General features: G+C 42.1%; 1 protein-coding gene and 1 long non-coding RNA gene across 2 annotated transcripts; one reads left to right on the top strand and one right to left on the bottom strand.

Moving 5' to 3' along the window:
* Positions 1-1,626: 1,626 nt before the first annotated feature.
* Positions 1,627-27,259, top strand: LOC124254524. The gene is made up of 3 exons (XR_006892482.1): positions 1,627-1,726; positions 11,783-11,787; positions 27,248-27,259. It is a non-coding gene; the product is annotated as an uncharacterized LOC124254524 (long non-coding RNA).
* On the bottom strand, positions 5,091-21,580 carry LOC124254521 (galectin-4-like). Its single transcript, XM_046688339.1, has 9 exons — positions 21,441-21,580; positions 17,748-17,836; positions 16,943-17,150; positions 16,352-16,471; positions 12,571-12,579; positions 9,019-9,057; positions 8,472-8,560; positions 6,337-6,553; positions 5,091-5,312 (listed from the first exon to the last, which is right to left on the bottom strand). The coding sequence occupies exons 1-9, from the start codon at positions 21,471-21,473 to the stop codon at positions 5,196-5,198; spliced, it is 921 nt and encodes a 306-aa protein (XP_046544295.1). The 5' UTR covers positions 21,474-21,580; the 3' UTR covers positions 5,091-5,195.
* Positions 27,260-27,857: the final 598 nt, after the last annotated feature.

Below are 27,857 nucleotides of genomic sequence, written 5' to 3'. Positions count from 1 at the left end.
ATCTATTTTGGAGTCAAGGTTAAGAATTTGGACAGATACTAATTTTATCATTCATGAGTCTCAGGCTGGCTTCAGGAGTAAATATTCCACTGTAGATAATATTTTTGTACTACAATCTTTGTGTCAAAAATATCTTCGAAAGTCAAGACATCGGGTTTATGCCACCTTCATAGATTTTCGTAAGGCGTTTGATTTTGCAGACCGGCAGAAGTTATTGTATGTATTACATAATAAGGGTGTTGTTGGTAAAATGTATAATCTCCTGCAAGATATGTATGGTAAAGTCAAGGCATGTATAGTAATGAATAGGTGTAAAACTTAATCGTTTTCAACATCATGCGGCGTTCGTCAAGGCTGTATGTTAAGCCCTGTTTTATTCACTCTATTCATTAACGAGTTGGCTATAGAATTTAGAAATAGTAGTTTAAGAGGTATTTTTGTCATTGAAGAAATAGAAAATATTCTCTTCTTGTTGTTTGCTGATGACGTAGTGTTGGTAGACGATTCAGTTAATGGGTTACAACAAAAAATAGATTTCTTACATAATTATTGTTTGAAGTGAGGTTAACTTAGATAAATCAAATATAATAGTTTTTCGAAATGGAGGGTGCTTAAAGAGCGTAGAGAAGTGGTATTATTCGGATATAGAGGTTATAATAGTCACCTACTACAAATATCTTGGTATTGTATTTTCCTCAAGATTAGTTTCGTCTAAAGCTTGTGAAACTCTTTCAGTTCAAGCTAGGAAGGCTTTGTTCCCAGTTTATAAATTATTTAAAGTTTATCCTCCACTCCCATATGTTGTAGTCCAGAAAATATTTGATACCAAAATAATGCCTATAATATTATATGGTTCGGAAATATGGGGTTTCACTTATAGAGGAGATATTGAGAAAGTCCAAAGATTATTTTTAAAAGGTGTTTCAATATTTCTAAATTGACTCGAACTCATGTTGTATTGGGCGATGTTGGGAGGTATCCAGTTTGTGTAAATTATTTCAGTCGCTGTGTCGGGTATTGGTGTAGGCTCCTTTGTATGCAACCAGGTCGTAATCCTAAGCGTGCTTCGAAATGTTGTATGCTAGTAATGGTACAGTAAAGTGAGTAACAGGGGTTTGTATGTTATTGTTCTCAATGGGCTTTTCTTATGTTTGGATATCACAGGATTTTGGCAATTATGATATATTTATGCATACCTTTTCGACACGCTGTAAGGATATACAGTTCCAGGATTGGCATAGTAGACTATCGGGAAGAAGTGATTTCCCCTTTTATACTAGCTTTAAATCTTTGTTAGACACTGAACGATATGTTGTAGAACTGTTTAGTCATAAAGATTTATTACGAATATTTTGTAAATTTAGATTCCAGACACACAAATTAAAGATTTGTAAATTAAGGTACGATAATAATATTGATACCGACCAACTTTTATGCTCTAATTGTACTATGGGTGTTGTAGAAGATGAGCATCACTTTGTATTAGTTTGTCCATATTATATGCATCTAAGAGAGCCACCTATCTCTCAATATTATTTCACGTGTCCTACAAGGGTAAAATTGTATCAACTGTTAACGTCTAATAATCCCGAACACATAAAACATCTGTCCATATAACTTGAAACGAAATCTGCCAACTTCAGCTGTCAAGCGTATGATATTGAAATGTATTTTCATGTGCTTTTGACCATGAGGCCTTATCACAGAATAAACTTGTCACTCACTTGTCACATAACTGATTTTGCTAATATGAACAGACTTATTTTGAATGAACATTTGACATGAGGTAGACGACTTAACATTTTAGACCCGACTACTTGTTAAATCTGACAGCCGAGCAGACTGTATGGCTCAACAGTGTCTTAATGTGCTAACTTCTAAGCCAGGCCAGAGTATTAGGTACGGTTTACATATTTCGTTCAGAAAAATAGAGATTTCCACAAACATGTATCATTAACAATCTATACATTTATTCGACACATAAAAACAAGAACGATTTTGTCTAGTTTTGTATCAGTCACCATCACCCGAGATGCAGACATCTCTCAAACTTCCTTTGCATCCAAATCCTAATCCAAAGACTACTATCCCGCTCAGTCAACAGATAGGACGTGGAAGTATGTGTGTTTCTGGAGAATATAATGAACTTGGTTCCAAAACATCCTATTCGATTGGTAATATTCTCAATATGTGATTTTGTGTGTACTTTAAAACCTCAAAATGTCAAGTGCTTGTCTCCCTTTGCTAATCAGTAATGATAGCCCACAAGTTCTCAAAACAACAGCTGGTGAAATGGTCTGACAAGGGGTTTGAATTAAAGTAACTAACAAATTCTTGGTATTTGTCTACTCTGTCTCACTCCTGAACGCAAATGACTGAGGATGATAATGAATAGTTATGGTTATCCATTTAAAACATGACTTTGTCTATATTGGATTAAACCTATTCAAGACAATACTGCTATCTAACCGGTGAGATCCGGGTTAGAATTGATCTTAAGTAATTCATGCTTGTCGTAAGAGGTGACAAACGGGATCGGGTGGTTAGACTCTCTGACTTGGTTGACACATGTCGACGTATCACAATTGTGCAGATCGATGCTCGTGCTGTTGATCACTGAATTGTCTGGTCCAGACGCGATTATTTACAGACCGTCGCCATATAGCTTGAACAGTGCTGAGTGCTTCGTAGAACTAAACTCACTCACTCACTCATCCACTTCACACTATGTGCCCATGTGGGGAACCGAACCCGGGTCTTCAGGGTGACGAGCGAACGCCTTAACCACTAGGCTACCCCACCGCCCCTGATAACATATGACTACGGGCAACCATCCTTACTTGACATCGGCCAGTCGTCCACGTGGGACACCATGACAAAGCTACCATGTTAGATTGGTGCATCTACGGAATAGAAACGAACTGCCACGAAACAACTCCGACAATACCTAATGTAACAATTTTGTAACAGTTATTCCACTACATGTGTAGACGGGCTAGTCCCAGATATGACACAAGGTCCAGCCGTAGGGCAGAGTTCTTTTTTTGTGTCCAAGCCAGACGGTGTTAACCACTGAATTCTAGAACATGTCACAGCTGGTAGAAAATATGAAGGGTTAGCTATCCTTGCATAGGTGGCGAGGCTCCAAATGAGTTGTACTGAGGGTCCCTACCTCGTTATGGAATTAACAATATTTTAAAGTTAATAATTGAAACCTAGCACCAAACAATACCAAAATAAATACAATATTTTCCACCCTGTTGCACTTGTAACTTAATTTTATTTTACACTTTGTAGCTTCATGTGGGTGGAGAACGTGACTCGAGGGAGGTTGTAAATAGAACCATACAATAAATAAAACTGTACTAAGCTAAAAACATAATCTTTCAAATCTTTGAAAAAAAAAAAATCAACATAGGAGTATTTAAGAAGAAAGATATGGATCTGGTGCGTGCTGTATGGTCAATGTAACGTTCTTTTACAGAGAATAACACAGTAACATTCTTGTACATTGTCCAACTAGGTAATATCGATTTACACTATAAATCAGAACTTCATGACACTTATGAAGAAAATCCAGTTCAGATGACTGTATCACAAAAATAATGTGATTTTATTAGAATTATTTCATAACATTATGGAAAACACGCATAAATTCATTAATATTGCTTGTGAAAGCTATAAATGTGCAACTGACTGTGACTTCGTCTCTCGTGAACACGACAATGACTCAAAGCCCTTTGTTAAAGATAACATTAAATACAAATCTGATTTACATCCAGTAAACTGACATGACCAGAAATTCTACGCTAAAATATCACGCATGACCTAAAGCGAGATAAGCAAAGATAACTAGGTAAGTCAGTGGTAGAATATAAGTGTCTGGTAACTATGGTTTCTTTTTTTTTTCATTTGTAAGATGTCATCGTATCCTCTTACCCCTTTCTTATATATTTCAATTTTTACTTAATCGGAAAATTATTATAATTTTTTTACTGTTATGTATGGTCTCCTAAGTCCCAATACAAGTGCTATCCGCTCGGTAACATCACACAACACCGGGTAGTACCTCCGCTTTCGAAGCTTTGTATGAATAACAAGCGAGAAGGTTCGTTTGACTTTGTTTTGTTCGAAAGCTCTGAACATCAATAATATCACCATAGCTTTGCCAGGAGTGTTTTCGCAGTGGTAACAAACTATTTTATTGGATAAAGATTGGTTTCCAATGACGCTATTTTTACCAAAGTCTGCTATAAGGATCTTGATTGGTCAAAACTAAGCACGTGTCTTCAGACAGCAAATCATATTACAGTAATGGATACAACGTTATATATGCTTTCGTTGTTACGTCATTCTGTAGACTCCCATTTACATTGTCACAACGTTGTGGCCTGACTTTGATACGTCATTTTTACGTCGCCACAAGTTATTTGATGCTAACGTATTTTACGTTGTCTTAAGGTTTTATTTAACGGTAATAGTTGAATAGTTTTCCCAGTAGTGAACAGTAAATAAGACACAAAGCAGAAATTCACTTTCAATGTTTATTCGTCAATTTGCATGTTGTTTTGGTCGTGTGTTCTCTGAAGCTGTAGCTGTATAGTGAAGAAAGAATCTCAAAGTGAAAAGTTTTACAGAAAACTATCGTGACACCAAGTTATAAGAAACATAGTTATAGGTACTGTCCTTGTGTACGATAACTTATAGATTTTGATGAATGTTTTTGGTTAAGTCGTGTTATTCTGAACGGTGCAAGCAGGAAATCGCCACCTATACTTAAAATATGGAACATCGTGGACGCATTGTACTAGGTTGAGACCTACGATAAATATGTCTCATGAATATATATCCCCATAAAAACCGTGTCCGAGCGAAAGGATCCCGCGACAACAACTGAGATGTCATTTAACTGACATTACACTGTCAATAATGTACGTATATTTACAGTTTCTGTATTTTTTTCCGAATGCTTTTGAAAAACGAAACACAAGAACATGACTGAAGGACACGTTAATCTATTTTACATTACTGTTTATCTAAATGTTTATTGTAAAATATATTGTCGGACACTGGGGCCGGCAGGTGGTAGGCTTCCATCGCACCGTCTGCAATTTTGTCCGAGGGTTCGACGCTTTTCGTGAACGCTGGGACAGCGTCCAGTCCTCTGGAGTCCCCGCGTCTCGTGGTCAGCTGACCTACTGAATCTTGACGGATGTCAGAAGGACGTCACCCTCGACGTTCAGGAAGTCAACTCTGCTAAGTGGCTGGATCCTGTGATTGAACTCAAAGAAGTGTTGGTTGTTGACGGCAACCTGGAATACAGGGGTCTGAAGTTAGCAGGTTATAAAGAGGCATTTCATTGGCCACCATATCTACATCCTCCAGCTCTCTAGTGGAGCTCCATGGGTTCTCGTCTCCCTGGGAGTACTGAACACAAACTGTTTTGGTTTATAGTTTGCATTCACATTAACATCTGGTCCTACCGGGTACCCATCCACTGCTGGTTGAATAATGTCACTTAACAGAAGTGCAGAGAGCGATCACCCAGAAATTCTACCCTGCGAGCATCACTGCCTTGACTTGCCTTGTCATTTTAATCATCAATATTCTCCACTGACAATTACTAAAACTTAATTTAACAGGCTAACATTGTCAGCAATCATACATGACTTGAATATTGACATCTATTCCATAACCCCTTCCTTCCTGAAAAACATTAAATGTAGAGTATCAGAAACACAGTGTTTCTGAAAGCACATGTAAACTACCCATAGTGAACAAAATAAGTTAAGGATAATCTTATTCATTTTTATCAATATGCCATGACAGATAAACTTGAAACAAATATATGCAACATATGTTATATCTGAGCTAAAACTTTCTCAGTAAAATTCCGATTCTTGTACTTTTGTTAGGCTCTTCTGGGATTCCAACCCAAACCCTCAGAGTCAGGCACTTAATCGCCAAAACATAATGTCATCCATCTAACCCACTCAGACAAAACAGTGGCTGAGTGTATTAAAAAAATATGTGGTAACTAAATCGTATTGAGTAGCATAACAAGAGTTAAGTCCCCTACAAATTATAACCTCAGTGCTGTAATTACGACCATCTTTCGTCAAAATGATGAATCCTGGTATTCTAAAACTATGTGGTCATTAACTCATTATGAGTAGTATAACAAAGGTTATGTCCCCTACAAATGAAGACGTAAGTACGGTAAAAGTGACCAGTTGTACTTTTAACATTTACTTTTATATCTTACTGCCTCCATCACATATTCTTCATAATCTTATTTGAGGAGGATTTGCACATGAAAACATCTAAATGTTTCACCTTGATTTCGGCTTGTTCAATGAGGATGGTCATGTTGAATTCGGCTTTGGGCACGAAGGGGAAGTAGTTCTGGTGTGTCTCCTCAGTTCCCCAAGCATTGCTGACTCTGTGGTTCCTGACGGTCTGGTTGCAATCGCCGAGATGGTTGAATCTGACATCAAGGTGCAAGCCAATGTCCGCTTGCCTACTCTGACCACACATCAGGTTTACTGTGAATCTACAACCAGGTGGAAACGCTGAATGAGTGAATGTTGTTCTCAGGGTTGAATTGTATTGATCTTATTACAGGTACAGCCATCCTTCTAGAAACAGCCCCATCCTGAAATGTCTACAATCATGTCTGTCCTGGTCATGTACATGACAAGGGCAGATAACTACAATTCAAGTGCAAAACCAAACAATGACCCATTCTGTCACCATCTGCTGTTCAAATGCTTCCATGACAACATTTTACGAGATAATGGGAAGTTTAATAATTTCCTTCAGTTAAAACTGTTCACACTAAAAAACGTTTCAAATGCATTGAGTGACAACAACAAAAATCAAATGCGGTGGAAAGACAACTTCTAGGGAAGCAGTTTGTGTAATACTCTCAGGTAAAATAAACGGTGCTTGCATAACTGCAGCACTATTTCAGTTGTAGAAGAGCAGCCTGCAACTGACCGAGTCTGACACGGCAAACACTCGACTAAGAGTATCACACTTGAGCAATGTGAGTGAGTGAGTATGGTTTTACGCCACTATTTGCAATACTCCAGCTATATCACGGCACGGGGACATCAGAAATGGGATTCACACGTTGTACCCATGTGGGGAATCGAACCTGTGTCTCCAGCGTGACGAGCAAACGCTTTAACCATTAGGCTACCTCATCGCCCCTGAGCAATGTGAGGATAATGTGATTTAGGTATATTTTCAATTAATTCATCAGGATGGGGTTCTCGACTGGTGTGCCACATGTTCACGATTTACTGAAGGATGGGGGTCTCTACTGGGGTGCCACGTGGTCAGGGTTTAGATTTACTGAAGACATTGAGATGGGGCTCTCTACTGGTATGCCACATGGTCAGGGTATAGATTTACTGAAAAAAATAGGATTTGGTCTCCACTGGTGTGCCACGTGGCCAGGGTAAAAATTTACTGAAGACATTAGGATGGAGGTCTCTACTGGTGTGCCACTTGGTCAGATTATACATTTAGTAAAGTCATTACGATGAGGGTTTCTACTGGTGTGCCACATTGGGTGTATGTTCACTGAAGACATTAGGATGGGGGTTTCTACTGGTGTGCCACATTGGGTGTATGTTCACTGAAGACATTAGGATGGGGGTTTCTACTGGTGTGTCATGTGGTCAGGGTATAGATTTACCGAAGGTATAAGAATGGAGGTCTCTGCTGGAGTGCCACGTGGTCAGGGTATAGATTTACTGAAGACATTAGGATGGAGGTCTCTACTGGTGTGTCATGTGGTCAGGGTATAGATTTACTGAATACATTAGGATGGGGGTCTCTACTGGTGTGTCATGTGGTCAGGGTACAGATTTACTGAAGACATGAGGATGGAGGTCTCTACTGATGTGTCATGTGGTCAGGGTACAGATTTACTGAATACATTAGGATGAGGGTCACTACTGATGTGTCATGTGGTCAGGGTATAGATTTACTGAAGACATGAGGATGGAGGTCTCTACTGATGTGTCATGTTGTCAGGGTACAGATTAACTGAAGACATGAGGATGGAGGTCTCTACTGGTGTGCCATGTGGTCAGGGTATAGATTTACTGAAGACATGAGGATGGAGGTCTCTACTGATGTGTCATGTGGTCAGGGTATAGATTTACTGAATACATTAGGATGAGGGTCACTACTGATGTGTCATGTGGTCAGGGTATAGATTTACTGAAGACATGAGGATGGAGGTCTCTACTGGTGTGTCATGTTGTCAGGGTACAGATTAACTGAAGACATGAGGATGGAGGTCTCTACTGGTGTGCCATGTGGTCAGGGTACAGATTTACTGAAGACATTAGGATGAGGGTCTCTACTGATGTGTCATGTGGTCAGGGTACAGATTCACTGAAGTCATTATGATTGGAGTCTCCACTAGAGTGCTACATATCAAGGTGTACACTCACCGGGTCGGATCAGGGTTGGGGATTCCACTGATGTTCAGTATGCGGCCAGGGTAGATACCACCGGGAATACTGGTTGTGAAAGGCACAGGCTGCAAGTGAGTGAGTGAGAATATTGTTTTAGGCACTTTTAAAAATATTCCAGCAGTATCACGTCGGGGGACACCAGAAATGGACTTCACTCATTGTGCCCATGTGGAGAATCGAACGAAAAAAAACGTCTTCAGCGTAAAAATTAACCTGATGAGTTCAAACTGTATCAGCTGAACACAATGCATAGAGCAGATGTTTTGAATTATCTGTGGAGAGATACGATGTACACAAACTAGTGATTGATATTGTGAACAGAGACTAATATTGTCAGGATATAGTGACACACACAGTCATCATCACTCCATCGATGACAGATTAATGAAACAATGTAGAAATTTAGTTCACTGATCCTGACGGATCCATGGAGTCAACTCAAACATGCTGGGACCTATTCTAATCTGGAATGGGTTATTGTGTTTGAAATGATTGAGTTCAATAAAGAAAAATTACAACTCACCGGGTTGTACATGGGTTGAGCATCTGAATTTGCTGGACTCTGTACAAACACACACAATAACATACATGGCACATATATGTCACGTACAGGGCACATACAAGTCACGTACAGGGCACATACATGTCACGTACAGGGCACATACATGTCACGTACAGGGCACATACATGTCACATACATGGCTCATACATGTCACGTACATGGCACATATATGTCACGTACAGGGCATATACATGTCACGTACATGCACATACATGTCACGTACAGGGCACATACATGGTACGTACAGGGCACATACATGTCACGTACAAGGCTCATACATGTCACGTACAGGGCACATGTCACGTACAGGGCACATACATGTCACGTACAGGGCACATGTCACGTACAGGGCACATACATGTCACGTACAGGGCACATACTTGTCACGTACAGGGCACATACATGTCACATACATGGCTTATACATGTCACGTACAGGCACATATACATGTCACGTACAAGACACATACATGTCACGTACAGGGCACATACATGTCACGTACAGGACACATACATGTCACATACATGGCTTATACATGTCACGTACAGGCAAATATACATGGCACTACAAGATGGCAAATATACAGGGCACATATATGTCACGTAAGGGCACATACATGGCACGTACAGGGCACGTACAGGGCACATACATGGCACGTACAGGGCACGTACAGGGCACGTACAGGGCACATACATGGCACGTACAGGGCACATACATGTCACGTACATGGACTGTTGTCATCCTGTCTTGTAATGTACACCAGGGTATTCTATGTCGTATCGTGCCAGGAAGGCAGACTTTCATGCAGCAGCATCCGGAACAGTTACAGTGGAGAAAAATGTAATTTTTTTAATAAAATTGATATTTTATACTTATCCTGACTCATGCTTATTTGCTTGTCTTCTTCCTCTTGCGAACATAGTGGAACACTTGTATCTCTTTATGGAAGCTCCCTTCAATAAAAATCGGACGTAAAATCACTACTCACCAGAGTTATCTCTGTTTCCGGTTTTGGCGGGAAAAGTGGCGCCACTGTTTTCCCACGCTTCACTCTCTCCTGATAATGAGCCCGACACTTGAATTTGCAGGGAAATCCAAACTGTCCAGAGGGGAGGTTGGGAGGGCTTACCTCATGAGTCAGGATAAGTATAAAATATCAATTTTATTCAAAAAATTGCATATTTTTCCTTATCCTGACTCATTTGGAGGCGGGAAAAATACTTTAGGATTTCGTGTAGTGATTTACGTCAATATATACCCCCTATGGGAACTTCGTATTGGCACTGTGCTAATCTCTGCTGCTGTTTGTGACCCTGTCCTTTCAGCTGACTTTTGATGGGGGACCACAATTGTTAACTTTGGTCCTTTCTCTGTTAACATTTTTATGTGGATTTTGCGACTCCATTTCTTGATGCAAGCACCAAGTGGAGAAACGACCCTTTCCTGTACGAGTATTCTCACAAGTACTGGGTCAAATCACTTATGCTAGTCGTTAGACGTGCATTTAGACTTAAGCAGAACTCTGCTGAGTGTAGGCTTGATAAGTCATGTGATAAAAGAGCGAGACTTCGTCTCAACGTCTTTGAGGAACTGTAAACTGTTGTGCGACAACCAGTGGGCCGAAATGGTGAATGCTTGAGACGTCCTTGGTGGCGATATCTCTCAAGTAGGGGTTTGCAAACACCATGTCTGATTTCCAGAAGCAGCCCTCCATTATCGTCTGTAGCGAGCAATTCCCATGTAGAGCGAGTGTTGACGCCAGCACTCTAACTTCGTGTGGGTTGGAGGCTCTTGGAGGATCAAGTCCTGCTGCCTTGTAGGCCCGTAGTATGACAGTTCTGATCCAGATTGATATCGTAGTGCGGGAGACCTCCGTCTGTGTCGCTGTCGATATCGGGACGAAAAAATTTGCGTCTCCTAGTTCTGGAATGTTGTAGATATATTCTCAATGCTCTCACTGGGCACAAGGATAAGTCATGCGTATCTTGTGGTCCGAGGACGGAGGATAATGCTGGGACGTGGAATTGTCTGTCCGGTTGACCTGGCAGTCGATTCTTTGCGATGAAATCCCATCGTATTCCCATATGCACTGTGTGTTGATTTTCATCAAAACGTGTTCTCTCGTAGTTAAGAGCATGTATTTCCGACATCCTGGCTGATGTTGCTAGGGATAGCAGGAACAGCGTCTTTTGTGTTAAGAATTCGAAGGATGTCGTTTCTAATGGTTCATAGACGTCACTGGTGAGATGTCGTAGAACAACGTTGAGGTCCAACGCCGGAGCTTTGAATCTCTGTTGTTGGTCCTCCAACTTATAAGAGCGTAACAAGGCCAGTAACTCTTGTACTTTCGTTAGCTTGCCACCTGTCCTCATAGTGATGACTGAGCTCAATGCCGCTAGGTATGTTGAAAGCGTAGATCATGTTAGCCGCTTTGTTTGCCGTAGGTGACAAAGGTAGTCCGCCACTTGAGGGTGTGATGCTTTTCTAGCTGAAAAACCGTTTCTGGCAGCATATGTCTCGAAGCTTCGCCACTTGTCGTCGTACAAGTTGCGTGTAGACTTGCGTAAAGCTAGTGTCACTGCTTTCGCTGCTCTGGCGGAGTACCCTCTCTTGTTCAAGCACGCCTTGATACAGTCCACACGTGTAGTTGGAATGTCCCTGGGTTGCCGTGCGCCTGCTTTGTGTGAGGATGTACGAGTAGATTCGACCACTCTGGTAGTTGCAGTTGTGGTGGTCCTAGTTCTTGTATGAGGATAGGGAACCACATTCTCGCTGGCCAGTAGGGCGCGACCAAAATCAGTTGGAGGTTCCTGGTCTGGCTGATTTTCTGCAACACCCTCGGTAGTAGCGCTGGCGGTGGAAACGCGTACGCGTTTAGTCCTTCCCAGGATATGCTGAGAGCGTCCGTTGCCCACGCTCGTGGATCTGGTACTGGAGAGACGAATGTTGTCAGCTGATTGTTGAAACGTGTGGCGAAGAGGTCTATCAGCGGGGCTCCTATCTCCTTGATGATCTGTTTGAAGATCTCGGGATGTAGCATCCATTCCGTCGGAGATGGTTGAGTTGGACGGGAGAGTGCGTCTGCTATGACATTCCTGGCTCCTGGAATGTGGCATGCTCTTATGTGGATGTTCAGATCGTCAATTAGGTAGAACAGTTGAAAGCAGAGGTCCAGCAGGTCCAATGATCGTGTTGATCCTTGCTTGTTTATGTAAAACGCCACTGTGGAGTTGTCCGTGTGTACCATGAGATGCGCATTCTGTAGAATGTTGCTCCAATGGAGTATGGCGTTGACGACTGCTTTCATTTCCAGCATGTTGATGTGCAGACTTTTCTCTTCCTTGGTCCATTTCCCGGCTGCCACATCGTTGTCGAGATGTGCTCCCCAACCTTGGAGTGACGCGTCCACATACAGATGAGTCTTGCACTCCGGCTCTGCTAGATAGATGCCCTCGCAGACATTCGCTCTCTGGGTCCACCATAGTAGATGAGGTCTGAGGTAGTCCGGGAGACCGAAGGGGTCTGGGTCGTTGAGATGAGCATTGATGAAGACCTGTAACGGGCGTAGCTGTAATCTCCCTCTGGCTGTCATGTCTTGTGCAGACGTGAGGAGACCCAACAGACTCTGCCACTGTCGTAGTGGCCACGGAGAGAGTAGGGCTTGTGGGATTGTCTGTTGAATCTTGAGCCATCGGTCCTCTGGTACGACGATGCGGTTCTGCGTCGTGAGAAATCTGATGCCTAGGAACTGCAGGTCCTGCGTAGATTCTAGGTCCGACTTGAGTAGATTCACTAACCACCCCAGCTGTGCAAGCAGTTTGATGGTAAAGTTCAACTGCAGTCTGAGATGCTTGGGATCTTGATGTACTTGAATCCCGTCTTCGAGGTAAAAGGCACTGCGTAGACCTCGATGATGTAGATATATGACTATGGGTTTCGTCACCCTTGTAAACAACCAAGGGGCCGATGATATTCCAAATGGCAGGACCTTCCATTGGTAATGTAGCCCGTCCAGTGTAAACCTGAGGTACTTCCTCGAGTCTGGATGTACAGGAATATGCAGGTAGGCGTCCTGTAGATCTATGCTGGCCATGTAGTCCATCGGACGGACGAGGTGGATTAGTTGAGGTAGATGTATCATGCGGAACTTGGGAGGTCTGCTCAGATAGTCTCTGTTGAACGTGCTCATATTGTAGATCAGTCGGAACTTTTCTTTGGAGTTTTTCTTGGGCACTAGGAAAACTGGGGAGTAGAAACCTGGCGTGATGTTGGTTTGATCTACGACCTCTATGGCTCGCTTTACTAGTAGAGATGAGACCGCCTCTCTATCTGATGAGTCTTGAAGTCGAACTTGTGAGGGTCGACTGTAAGCGGTGGAGCGGCCTGTAGTTGTATGCGATATCCGTTTCTTAGGATGTTGGATACAAACGGATCTTGAAGTATTCCCCAGTTTTCCAGGTGTAGCTGAAGGCGTCCACCCACTTGTGAAGGTTGTACAGGAACGGCTGGGGGTGGAAGACTCCAGTCGTTCCGAACCCTTCTTTCATCGTCGATAATCCTTGGCGCCTCTGGGTACCCTGCCTCGTCCGGACCTTGCTCTGTAGTTGCCGGCTGGGCGACAAAAGGAACTTTTTCCGCCTCTGGTGCTACCCACTTTCTTGTCACGTGCTCTCTGTATCCCAGTAAACTTGGACTTGCCCGAGTAGCGCTGGGATGTTTGCCTGATGACGCTGGACAGAGTATCTATGGACTTGATCATAAGGACCTCCCTTGAGTCTTTGGTAACTTCCTTGGCAACCACGTCGATTCCTCCAGCGAAGATGGAAGGAGTTGACCATGGGGCTGTGTAGAGTGACTTGGTAAAGTGGTCACTCCAACTGCAGGAGGCGAGGAGACCTTGTCGACGTGCCAGTGTCAGCGCTGCGGAGATGGATGAGAGATGGTCTGTCATAAACTGTTGGTCCTTCTTCTGCATAAGGAGGGCCGAATATATCATCCTATCTTCTTCCGCAGTAGAGTCTCGGAATTTAGCGATGAGCGTTTCGTTGACTGCCCTTGATCTGTTGAGGCCGAAGAACATGCGCCTGGTCATAGTTTCAACTTGTGCCAACTTTTTGTCTTCAATGTTGTAAGACTTAGCCTTGGCATCACTGATGACTTTGAAGTTCTCATCGATGTCCTGTGCCTTCAGGAATGGATCCATGTTGTGGAAGGAGAACTTTTTTGGCGTTGAACTGTGCTAGATGCGGCGCTTGGGCTTTTGTGGCTGACTTGAAGGCTGCGTCCAGGTTCTCTGGGACCGCTGCGATGGGATCAATCGGAGGGAGAGTGATCGTGTCGACATCATCATCCTGCATGAGATAGGTGTGAGCCGGATTATCATCCTTAGATGGTGATGCCAAGTCTAGACCGTTGGCCATCCAGTAGCGTATTTCAGCGTCCGAAAAGATGATCCCGCCGTCATCTTCAATGACAGGAGTGTTGAGTAAGGGACGTTGATCCTCCTCTGATGGTGATCGAGGTGGAGTCCTTCGCAAATGCGGTGACCTGTGTGAAGACCTGCGCAGAGACCTGCGCGGAGACCTGCACGGAGACCTGTGTGGCGACCTTCGTGGAGACCTTCGTGGAGACCTGCACAGAGACCTGCGTGGAGATCTGCTTGGAGATCGGCGTGGAGATCGGCGTGGCGACTGTGGGTTCGTGAATGTCTCGGCGAATCCCTCGACGATCTTCGTGATGCAGAACATGTCTTGGATACTGTATCTGAAGTCATCTGTATCGCTGATCATCTGATTCCACATCTGGGGAATGGCGACTGGTCCTTCGCGAACGCCTTCGCGAATGCTGATCGTCCGAATCTGTAGCAGGTGATGACCGAGTCGTCCTTCGCGAATGCCTTCGCGGATGCTGATCGTCCGAGTCCGCCGCAGGGGATGGTTGAGTCGACCTTCGCGCAGGCTGGTCCTGGAGTGTAGATCTGCTGCCAGATGTCACGTTGATGGAGGGCCCCTCAGAGACGACGTCTGCATTGGAGCCTTCACGAAGGCTCGGGACCTCTTCCTAGGCTGGCTGTGACTTCTTCTCCAGGCCGTAACGCTGCTCCATCATCTCCATGATTTGTTGGGAGAACTGCTGCATAAAGTCCCCCGGGTTGAAGGTCTGCGGTGGTAGTAGCGCTGCCCTTTCTGCGGTGATAGCGACGTGGCCCACAGGACGCTCATCTGTTGTCAGCGTAGATACCTCGGGTTGCGTGGAGATCTGCGCTGAAGTCACCGTAGCTGAGACTGGTCTTTTCTTGGGATGAGCCTCTGGGATGATGATCGGTTGATCATCATAGAGTCCCTGTTCCGTTCCGTGTTGTCTGCGCTGACTTCCCCGTGGTCGACGCCCTGGGGGTGCGGAGTCTGCGCTGGGTGGTTGACGATTTCCGAGTCTTAGGCTGAGACGACGGGATGTCCGGAGTAGCAGGTCTCTTCTTGGAGGTGGCCGACTTCGTCCCACGCCTCTCCTCCGAGGGAAACTCCAGCGGAACACCAGACGGAAGGGGGTCGTCAGACAGCAGTTGACTGGTGAGGAACTCCGCTGATTTATCCATGACTTGATCAACCCGTCTAGACCTATCTGCAGCACGTCTAAGGACGCAAAGAAGGTATTTATTTAATGCACAAGTAGTTAAATGCTTGCAATTAATGCAGCGGGAGCTGAAAGAACATGGTACCGTGCAGCTAGGGCACAATTGATGAGGGTCAGCAGCAGAGAAACGTAATCTACAATTGGAACAATTTTTCATGAACGTAAACAACTGAACAAACACGGACTAACCCGTGAATAAACATGAAACCATATTGTTGAAGTATACTAGCTAAACCTCTATAATAGTATAATAGAGGTGACTAGCTAAGTAATAAAAGGATATAGTGTCGTATAAGAGACACAGGCGCTCTCACAACCTGCTCACAGGGCAAAGGAGAGAGTGAAGCGTGGGAAAACAGTGGCGCCACTTTTCCCGCCAAAACCGGAAACAGAGATAACTCTGGTGAGTAGCGATTTTACGTACGTTTTTATTGAAGGGAGCTTCAATAAAGAGATACAAGTGTTCCACTATGTTCGCAAGAGGAAGAAGACAAGCAAATAAGCATGAGTCAGGATAAGGAAAAATAGGAAATATTCTTGCAGTAGTAATAGTAACGTTTCCGTGATGATGATGATGATGATGATGATGATGATGATGATGATGATGATGATGACGACGACGACGATGATGATGATGATGATGAAAAAGGTGAAGACTTACTGCACCGCCCTCAAACTTGACGTAGCTGACGTTGATCTCGCCGATGATGACCAGGTACTGAGCACTCTCCTTGGGGAAGCGATGGCGGAAGTTGGCAAAGTGGCGGCCGTCGACGGAAATCTGTGGAGACGAAGGCACTTTGCTATTGTACCATACTTATGGTAATGCTGGTAAATCATGGTTTAATGCAAGCAGTTGTGGCTGGAACCACAAAATCCATCCCAAAAAGGTCAGGTGTTTTTGCAAATGCATAAGGCGAAACAAATTCTCTAAAACAATAGGCTGCTCCGTTAGGTAATATTACCACTACTCCACCAATGGAGTTAGTTGGAAGCTGGAGGTTGTGGTAAATTCTAGTGATCGCTGATCATTTTAACAGGTTGTTTATAAACTTGTCACTGGCAGCAGCTGATGTGTTTTGTACGGAAACCGCCACCTCCCAATGATGATTCACTTCACTTCTCTCATAAAGCAAAAGAAAATCGAATAAAAGTATGAAGGGCAACGTGTATAAATGTGATAAACTAACATGCTTGAATAATTTGTTCATATATTTTAGTGTCCTTCAACCAATGTGGTCAAGGGGATTACCTTGTAGTGTGTACGATGCGCCAGAATGATGATTTCAAATGGGGTCCCCTTCCGGAGTGGCATCCCCCGTCCCCGCTCCTCAAGTCCCCAGGCAACGCCCTGCTGGCAGTTCCGGACGATGGCGTTCTCGTTGAATCTCACGTTAAAGTGGAGGACAGTGTCACGCAAGGGGCTCATCTGGGGGTTCGCACTCAGGTTGATGGAGAATCTGTAACATTCAACACCAGCATCTGTATCACGTTAGTGTATGTTGCTAGTTGCTCTATTGCTTTATGTGGGCTGTATGTAGCTAGTCACTATCACATTTCTCTATGTAACTAGTTACTCTGTCACTGTCTGTGGCTTGTCTCTCTACCTCTGTATGTGGCTAGTCCCTCTACCTCTGTATGTGACTAGTCCCTCTACCTCTGTATGTGGCTAGTCCCTCTACCTCTGTATGTGACTAGTCCCTCTACCTCTTTTTGTGGCTAGTTCCTCTACCTCTGTAAGTGACTAGTTCCCCACCTCTGTAATTGACTAATCCCCTATCTCTGTATGTGGCTAGTCCCCTATCTCTGTATGTGGCTAGTCCCCTATCTCTGTATGTGACTAGTCCCCTATCTCTGTATGTGGCTAGTCCCCTATCTCTGTATGTGACTAGTCCCCTATCTCTGTATGTGGCTAGTCCCCTATCTCTGTATGTGGCTAATCCCCTATCTATGTATGTGGCTAGTCCCTCTGCCTGTGGCTAGCTGTTTTATCAGTGCCTGTTACTTCAGCAAAGCATATGCACAAGATGTATACATTTACATGTTTACACACTCACGCGTCCTGGTGATGATCACAGATGCCCTTTACTATTATCATCTTGCCATCCGGAAGTCCACCTGGGATGGGGCAGGCGTATGGAATGGTCTAAAATAACAAAATATCATCTTGAACCGCCAATATACATTACCTTCTTACCTTCCATTACCTAACTTACAAAACAAGTCACTGGAAGATTGTAGGACCCTGAACAAGGGTGACATGCAAGTTTGTGCATCTGTGCTACCTTCAGGTATACCGAATAAGTGTGAATTAGTAATTATGTGCAATTAAGGAAGATGCTGTGGACCCCTCAAGTGGGTTGGTGATCTCATGCAGAGAAAATAAGGAATTGGAATGGATCAATCGAGTGGGCTGGTAATCTCATACAGAGACAGTCAGGGGTTGGGTGGATTCCTCAAGTGAGTTGGTTATCTTATACAGAGCAAGTCAGGGATTGGGGTGAATTATTCAAAGGGTTTTTTTTAGTTTAAACATATTTTATTCACAATGTGAAAAGGATCGGGGACAAATTCTTTCAACTTATTAAACCCCTCTCCGAAGATATTTACAATAACTAATTACATCACAAGCAATTATTAGAAACAGAGACAGAGAAAGATAACAGGGGGAAATGCTATAATACAAAAGGTCTATGGAGAGAAGACTACTGGAATCGTTTAGATTTGCATATATATTGATGTACATTTTTTAATATAATTTCTATGATTTGTCAGATCTGCAATCCCGTTTGAAATAACAGATAATGTAATCACAGAATTACTACCACATACATCTTGAATAGCTTTAAGCATGATCTTTCTATGTTGATTGTATAAAGAACATTGGGGTTGGTATCTCATACAGAGGCAGTGAGGGATTGGGGTGGGTTATTTAAGTGGGTAGGTGATATTATAGAGACACAGCAAGTCAGGGATTGGGTGGATCCCTCAAGTGGGTTGGTTATCTTATACAGAGCAAGTCAGGGATTGGGGTGGATTATTTCAAAGGGGTTGGTATCTCATACAGAGACAGTCAGGGATTAGGGTGGATCCCTCAAGTGGGTTGGTGAAGAGAGCGTCGGGGATTGGACTGCATTGCTGAAGTTGGCTCCTGATCTCATACAGAGAACGTCAGGGAATGGGATGGATCCCTCAAGAGGGTTGGTGATCTCATACAGAGAAGGTGTCACGTATTAGGAACATCCCTCAAGAGGGTTGGTGATCTCATACAGAGAAGGTGTCACGTATTAGGAACATCCCTCAAGAGGGTTGGTGATCTCATACAGAAAAAGTGTCACGTATTGGGAAGATCCCTCAAGTGGGTTGGTGATCTCATACAGAAAAGGTGTCACGTATTAGGAACATCCCTCAAGAGGGTTGGTGATCTCATACAGAGAAGGTGTCACGTATTAGGAACATCCCTCAAGAGGGTTGGTGATCTCATACAGAGAAGGTGTCACGTATTGGGAAGATCCCTCAAGTGGGATGTAATCTCATACATAGACAGTCAGGGATTGGGGTGGATCACTCAAGTGGGCTGGTGATCTCATACAGAGACAGTCAGGGATATGGTGGATCCCTCAAGTGGGATGTGATCTTATACAGAACAAGTCAGGGATTGGGGTGGATCCCTCAAGTGGGTTGGTGATCTCATACAGGGAAAGGCAGGGATTGGGTAGATACCTCAAGAAGGATTGATATCTTATATAGAGAACGTCAGGGATCGGGCTGGTATCAAGTGGGTTGGTATCCCTCAAGTTGCAAAGTGATCGCATACAGAAAAAAATCAGAATTGGTCTGGATCTCTCAAAGTTGGTGCTGATTTCCAAGGGAAGACATGATCAAACACCTATGTCTACAGAAAGTTGAAGGAATAAAAGTATTTCTTTTCCTGTCTTGACAAAACATTTTCCATCTTCATATAACCTACTGTAGCATCTAAACACTTCTGACAAATTTCACACCTCCATTAGATCTATTCACACATGTTGAAGCTTTCGAACTACTTCATTATTCGGAACAACCTTTTTCTACTGCCTATTTCACAATTGCCTCATGCTTTAAAATATATATCCTCTTTGTAATAACGATCCCTGTTGCAAACAAAATCATGACAAGCTTATCGTTTCATTCAAGTTATAACAATGATTACTCACAAGGAACTTGAGTGATTTTTGTTGGTATAACATTCTCAGTTGACTATGATAAGATGGTAAAACGTAATTTTGCAAGTAAAATATATGAAATTGAGCCAATAATTAAACAATGGATGAAAAGAATTATTACTCCATTAGGGAAAAGAGCTATTATTAAGTCATTACTGATTTCAAAGTTAAATTCCTTGGTAAGATTACAGAATACCGGATACCTTCCTAACCCTAGGGTTAGGGTAAGGTTTAGGGTTAGGGTTAGGGCAAGGTTAAGAGTAAGGTTTAGGGCTCGGGTTAGGGCAAGGTTTAGGGTTAGGGTTAGGGTAAGGTTTACGGTTCGGGTTAGGGTAATGGTTAGGGTTAGGGTGACGTGACATTAAACAATATGGTTGGTATGTATCCGGTATTCTGTAAGTGTACCCGTTGATGCACTGAAGTTCCTGTTTCTTATTCTACCAAATCCACCAGGAGACTTCCTTAAAACGCTCCAAATTGCATTCTCTATATTTGACTTGAGCTAAATTTCATATCTTAAATGTAAACTTACAAATCGAATACTGCATTTATCTCTATTTAAAAAGAAGATAGAATCAGAGTGACAACAAGCCAGATAGAATTACAAAGAACTGAAGCATTGGCAATGTAAACCTGTTGTAGAAGGGGATTAGGAATGATTATATATTTGCTTACGTTGATGCACTGAAGTTGACGTGGATACGGAAATTGTTTAATGATTCTGACAAAAATTTGAAACACCTGCTACTTACTACTGTTCCAAATTATTACAATTTGGAGCATTTTGAAAATGATTCTGCAAATATGATGTTAGCAAATGATACTCCTAATATGTTTTGGTGATGTAGAGAACGTGGGTCTTTTTGGAAGGTAGTGGATAATGCTGAAATGTTCACATGCTTCCAGAATTATGCTCCATTGTGATCCAGTGTTATTTGGTTTTTCAGAATCCTTCCACAGTGATGCTATATTTGACTTGATAATAGCTAAATTTCATATCTATAAATGTAAACTTACAAATCGAATACTGCATTTATCTCTATTTAAAAAAGAATTGAACTATTACCGCAACATAGATAGAATCAGATATTATAGCAAAGCTAGATTTCAGGAATACCAAACAAATGGAAACAATGTAAAAATCATTTTCAGTAGGAAACATTGGCAATGTGAATCAATTTATTTCTGTATTAATATATACAGTATAGTATGGCTGAGTGAGCGAATGTTATATCTATGTGTAAATAAAACCAAAAAAATCGGATAAGTCCAGCTTTATACGTCTTTTCTTACATTGTACACGTCTTTTATTCAGAGAATATAAAATTGACGTAGCACAACGTCAGGCAACAACGTTGTGACAACGTAGATGGGAGAAAACTGTTAGAATTGAAGAATCTGTCAACATATTTACATATTGTTTTTGAAAAGTTAATATGGCTTAGGTTACTGATATCAATTTATATAAAAGAGGTATATTTCTATTCTATTGTACCACCGTGAGTGGGTTTTGAGAAATAAACTTTGAATTGAAATAGAACGTACCGGGTTCACAACAGTTCCTCCAGCGTATGCCATGATGTCGGTGTGAGATGTCAAGCTTTCTTGCGACTAAATGCGGTAACCTCCGAAACAAGCGAGTCCACCAGCCGAAGTGATCACAAGATACACTGTCAACACACGGAAGTCTACACAGGTAAGTCTTTGACAACCTGTTCTTATATACTCGATAAGTATGATTCAACGGAAGTGAATCACAGTCGCAGTGGATATGCGCGAAGATGTCTAGGTAATATGACGATTACCGACCGTGATCTGAGCAGGGGTTCTCATGGAAAGCTCGTCAGAACGTACAGTGTTCTCCAAGTCGGTTCTGAAGAATAGGGCCAAGTCTGTGTAGTAATTCTGTCCTTAGAATCGGCAAGTCTAAGGACGACGGTAGGGCCTGTTCTTAGATATTCTATAAATTATGGTTCAAACACCAATGTCATCGTAGGCAAGTCTGTTTTTAGAACCTGGACCAGATGAATAGGTAAAAGTTAAAGATGAAAGCTATATAACCTTGTGAAAGAGCAAGAGTGGCAGAGACAGTGCGCACCAGTCACGTGGCCGGTTTTCATTTGTGAATATATTCCATGTGCGCGTTTGCAATTCATGATCTATCTCGGTTTTAGACCCGTGAATATCCGGGTTAGAAATGCTCGTTGTGAGAGGCGACTCTTCTTCGCTCCTCAACGCCTCCTTAACTAGTTGTCACTGAAAGGAACAAATACATTCTCATATTCCGGGTGTGTGTACGTATGTGAGTTCATGCGAGTAAGTGGTGGCGGATGTAGTTCAAAACTCAAATAAAGTTTCCATATCCTTCTTCATGACCTTTATACCCTGAATCAACATCAACGGGTCTATCCCCATCGCTCCTACTGCCACTCCGATAACTGATTTGGATAAGTCCCCCCTAGAATAGCCTGGAGAAGCCTGGGTGAACATTTGGTATCTCTTCGGCTATCTAATAAAGTAAAACAATCGCTCCCTACTCCCTCTTCAAATTACATACTGCCAGTAGGCACCCTACAAGATAGAGGGTCTCTCTATGAAAAGTACCACTAAAGAAATAACTTGAAGTTTGGGTGGCTCATTTGGGAGCCTAGCATGTTTCGCATCAAAATACTTTATAGTACGGACTGAAACTGGTATTATCTCCTTCCTTATCCATTTGACTATCTAATAAAGTAACAGGAGTCGCTCCCTACTCCCTCTTCAAAGGAACATAGGTACCATACATCATGGGGGTTCTCTATGCAAAGCGTCACTGTGGATATAGCTTGATGTTTGGGTTGCACATTTGGGAGTCAGGTATTTTTCGCATCCAAATGATTTAAAATACAGGTTGGAAATAGTATTATCTTCTTCCTTTTCCATTTGGTTATCTATTACAGTAAAATGGGTCGTTCCTTAACCCCTCATCGAAGTTACATGGGTACCCTTCATCAATGGTATTATCTTCTTAATAAAACATATCCATTTGGCAAACTAATGCAGTAAAATGAGTTGCTCCCTGCCCCCACTTCAAAGGAACATAGGTATCATAGATCATGGGGGTTCTCTATGCAAAGGGGGCGGTGTGGTAGCCTAGTGGTTAAAGCGTTCGTTCGTCACGCCGAAAACCCGGGTTTGATTCCCCACATGGGTATGATGTGTGAAGCTCATTTCTGGTGTCCCCCGCCGTGATATTGCTGGAATATTGCTGCGGCGTAAAACCAAACTCACTCACTCACTCTCTATGCAAAGCGTCACTAAAGATAGGCCTATAATTTGAAGTTTGGGTGGCACATTTGGGAAACTTGTGTTTTTTCGCATCCAAATACTAGTACTTTAAATAATCTGTTCCCGTATCTGTTTGGCTATCCTTACATTATCACGGCATTGTTTCGTCCGGTGGATACCAAGGTACTATTTGCCATGGTATCAATGACTTGTTTTCACACGTGTTTTGTTGTTGGAAACCAAGACTCAATCGTAAATTGTATTTGTATAAAGGACTGCCCGACTGCAAGCTAGCTGCATGAAATCTCGGGTACTTTTTCCCCGGGAAAAGATCGCCACAATAGTCTCAGGTAGAAGTATAATCGTATTTTCCAAAATGATCACGCTCGTTTGCGCCCACTGCTTTCTCGTCATAAAAGGTTTTGTACCAGATACAAGTCACACCTAAAATTTTAATAATACAGCGTGACTTTGCTGTTCGTAACACTCTAAAGATCGTGTATGCTACATTGTTGGTAGGATATATTTACGAAAAGATAAAGCAACGAAAACGTGACATGAACTTGGTGTCACATGATTGTAATTATAATGACAATATTTCAAATCTTCAGCAGTTATCAAGTGCGTCAAAATCTCTTCCATAATCATAATAGATATCTCCCACACTACGCGTTGTCACCCACTCAGGAATGTATCACATTCAAACAACCATTGCTGACACAGCTTCTCGGGGACCTGTGCGAGGATCCTGGGGACAGCCTGAAACTCCGGCCTTGAAAAGTCGGCCACCGGGTACTACTAAAACTGGATTGCAAAATATTTTAACGAAACCTGCACATCGGGGTAGATACGCTTCCTTCCTTAAAAATTGTATAGTTTGATTGAAAATGTATATTTAACTATGATGTATCAGGAATTGTGTCTATATCCATATAGATTAGTGCTATATTTACGACTCTCAAAGTTTCAAAGCGTAAGCAAACACTTTGCTCAAAGTGAAGCCCTCTTGTCTATATTCTCCGAGTGTAGCGTAGAAAAGCCACCGTGTTGTTATGTGTTTTCTTGGTTATCTCCCATTCTTCAGACAGCCATTCTTCAGACAGCTTAAAACAACAACATTTACGGTCTAATGCACATCAGTCGAGAAAGCTGTTACCTTTGATAGAGAAAAGGAAGAACCCAGTTAAGTATTTCAATTGAGAAAGGGAACACAACCCCACTGACATATGTTTGTATATAATTTCTTCATATCATAGCATCATGTTGTCATGAATAACATGTAATGAAATCCTCAAAGACTTCAGGATATTTATTGCAGACACGGCTTGAATCACTGACTCTATCAAACAAATGTTTCTATTACAAAGCTTTTAAGATAAGCGCAAATCCGAGTTGCATTATCACGTTTTTGATGTTCATCTCATGATTTTTTTATAGAAACTGGACCCTATACTTACATTAATCGACAAGAGAGACAAGGCCAACTATGTGATTTAAATACTGTCGAGGACGAGTACCATTTCTTTCTTGTTTGTCCGCTGTACTCAGATCTTAGAAGAAAATATTTACCAAATCATGTTTATAGATATCCAAACGTTATTAAATTTATATCATTAAGTACAAACATTTAAGTACTTCAGAATTTATTAATGTTTATATTCCATGCAACATTGCAAGAAAGAAAAATAATAATATTTGAAAATCGGGGGATATAAATATATGTATGTTTATGTACTATAGGCCTGTGGCCTCTTCAGGACGGAGTAAAAGGTTGAATCTCGTTTAAAAATCTCTCTACTCTCCTGAGCACTAAGTAGGCTATTTAACATGTTTAAACTGTTCCATTATTGCTGTGGGGTGAGAGTAAATTAATCCCTCTACTCAAGTGTCTGAAGAATGACTGAGAATGGGAGGACACCGTTTTCTTTGCTATGTCTATGTGAGAAGGTCACTTATTTTTCTTAGCTTGTGACGTGTGACGTGTGCCGTGTGATATTTGGGACAGCAAGTGACGGTGTTTTGACTTCTTTCTTTCCTTAATTAAAATATTAATACCTTTATTGCCTCATGCTGTATCAGCAAATGTTGTTTATGTTGATGCGAAGTTTATATTGGCGAATGACAGTGGGCAAATATGACATGTTTTATAATAGATTAAAGCTCTTACAGCTTTGTTAATTTACCAGAGTTACACATGAAAGGCAAAATGGTATTATATCTACCTAAATACCACTTCATAGGGTCTTATTGCATAGTATTTGAAGTAAACACGTTGCTCAATGTGAAGCCCTCTTTTCTATATTCCCAACGTTGTTGCTATATCACGAATCCAGGATCTTTGCCCACAAGAGCTCTGTCCACCACAATGTTTACAGGGGAGGACACAAGCATACAGGTATCCTCCCAGATCACCTAATTTGTCCCCACAGGGTACCAAGGTACAATGAGGTGATGTGGCTATGTCATGCGTGGATGGGTTTTATGGTAAAACAAACAGGGCATCAGTATATTTTTTACTCTTTGGGATTTGGCTTTATGTGGGAACAACAGCAAAAATTATATAATGTTGATAATTTCATATCAGAATTTGCTTTTAGATTAAAAGTAAACTATGAACAAGAATGGCACACATCACTTGTAAATAGTCCTAAATTTTCACTTTATTCTTGTTTTAAATTCACATTTGATGTTGAATTTTACATAAAAGATTTAACGGTTTCAAAATTCCGATCGGCCCTTACTAAATTCAGATGTTCTTCACACCGCCTCCAAATTGAAACCGGTCGATACATTTATCAACCAAAATTAAATAGATTAGGGTTTGTAAAATTAAGTTTGTTGAAAATTAATTTCATTTTTTGTTGGTATGTAAATGTTATCAAAATCTAAATTCTATTCAAATTCCACTATTCATAAGTTTAATATTGATTTATTATGAAAATGCCACGTAAGAAAAGTTCTTGAAAACATATATCCCTTAGTTAGCTCATGTACAAGATTCCTGATATTTTCACATTCAGAACTTAATTTCCAGTTTCTGTAAGCAGGGGCGGTACGTGTGGCCTAATGGTTAAACTGTCCGCTTGTAACACTGAAGACCTGGGTTCGATTTCCCACATGGGTACAATGTGTGAAGCCAATTTCTGGTGTCCTCTGAAGTGATATTGCTGGAATATTGCTAAATGTGACGTAAAACAATTCTCACTCACTCATTCAAGTGTGTAAGTGACCAGAATGGTTATACATTGTGCTTCTCTTGCAGCCTGTGCCTTTCATAACCAGTATCCAAGGTGGGATGTGCCCTGGCCTCATACTGTACATCAGTGGAATCCTCAATCCTAATGTGTCCCGGTGAGTGTACATCTTGAGTGATTGAGTAAGTTTAGTTTTACACCGCACTCAGCAATATTCCAGCTATGTGGCGGCGGTCTGTAAATAATCGGTCTGGACCAGACAATCCAGTGATCAACAGCATGAGCATCGATCTGCGCAATTGGGAACCGATGACATGTGTCAACTAAGCCAGCGAGCCTGAGCAACCAATCCCGTATACACCTTGATATGTAGCACTCTACAGTAAAGGGGAGGTGGGGATGACCTAGGGTACACCATCCGATAATGTCTTGCTAAAAGTGAATTTATACAGTAGAGCTGACTAACTCAGTGAATGCACTGACCACTTTGCACAGTAGTAGAGATTCCCATCCTAATGTCTTCAGTAAATCTACACCCTGATGACGTGGCACACCAGTGGACCAAGTAAGCCCTCTGGTTGGTTGATGCTTGTTAAGGGGACATTTACACCTGATGCTTTCTTTTCGGAAGCCATTACTAGAAAAAAGAATCTTACATTTCCATGTCAAGCAGTCGATGAAAGTAAACATTCCCGCGAATTTATAAAGAATGTGCAGATTTACAGGCGTTGACCAACCAGAGGGCTTGCTTCGACCACACACCCGTTTTGCGCGGATATTTCGTCATCCATTTGTGTCAAGATCGTTTAGTTGAGAGTCAAAATTGGGTTTCAATCGACTTGCAGAAATAGCAATAAAGAATTGGTAGGTGTCATGGGTGGTGCTTGATAGGGCAACCATCCACAATTATGTTTACATCAAGTTTTAATCGATTGCATGCGATGGTAGAGTAGCGATGGGAAAAGCAGGCGGGTGGGGTACACCGAAGTGTCCGGCCTTGTCATTATGAATTGTACCGTGAAGCATTTCGAGTCGGGGGTCATCTCAAATTTTAATGCATTTTAAATAAAAAATGTAATCCTCGCAAAGACACGAGGGCATCTTAATAACTTCAATAAATCTATACCTTGATGACGTGCCACACTAGTAAAGACTCCCATCCTAACGTTTTCAGTATATCAGTGACGCCCATACATCGCAGTGGAACCACCACGATTCCGACGGCCTCCGCACCAACAACCATCTGGAAGAGATTGGTGGGAAGGCCCACCGCAATATTTTTTGAAATAATCAAATTTCTTGCTAAGGAGCAGATTCACACTGAAGTCCGCCTGTTGCAGTTTGACGGTAAACAAACACGTCCATTGAAGAAAAATAAATACAGGGACTTGGAACGTCGTCTGTATGTCCTAAAACATGATCTAAGGAGTGGGCAAATCAGTACCAGAGAGTTTGCAGATGCTGCATCTCACCTACTTCATGTGGGATGATTTTGTATACG

This window comes from Haliotis rubra, unplaced genomic scaffold (assembly GCF_003918875.1).
Source record: "Haliotis rubra isolate DU_JTF1 unplaced genomic scaffold, ASM391887v1 Scf574, whole genome shotgun sequence".
Lineage (NCBI taxonomy): Eukaryota > Metazoa > Mollusca > Gastropoda > Lepetellida > Haliotidae > Haliotis > Haliotis rubra.
This window is presented reverse-complemented; position numbering and strand designations above follow the sequence as displayed.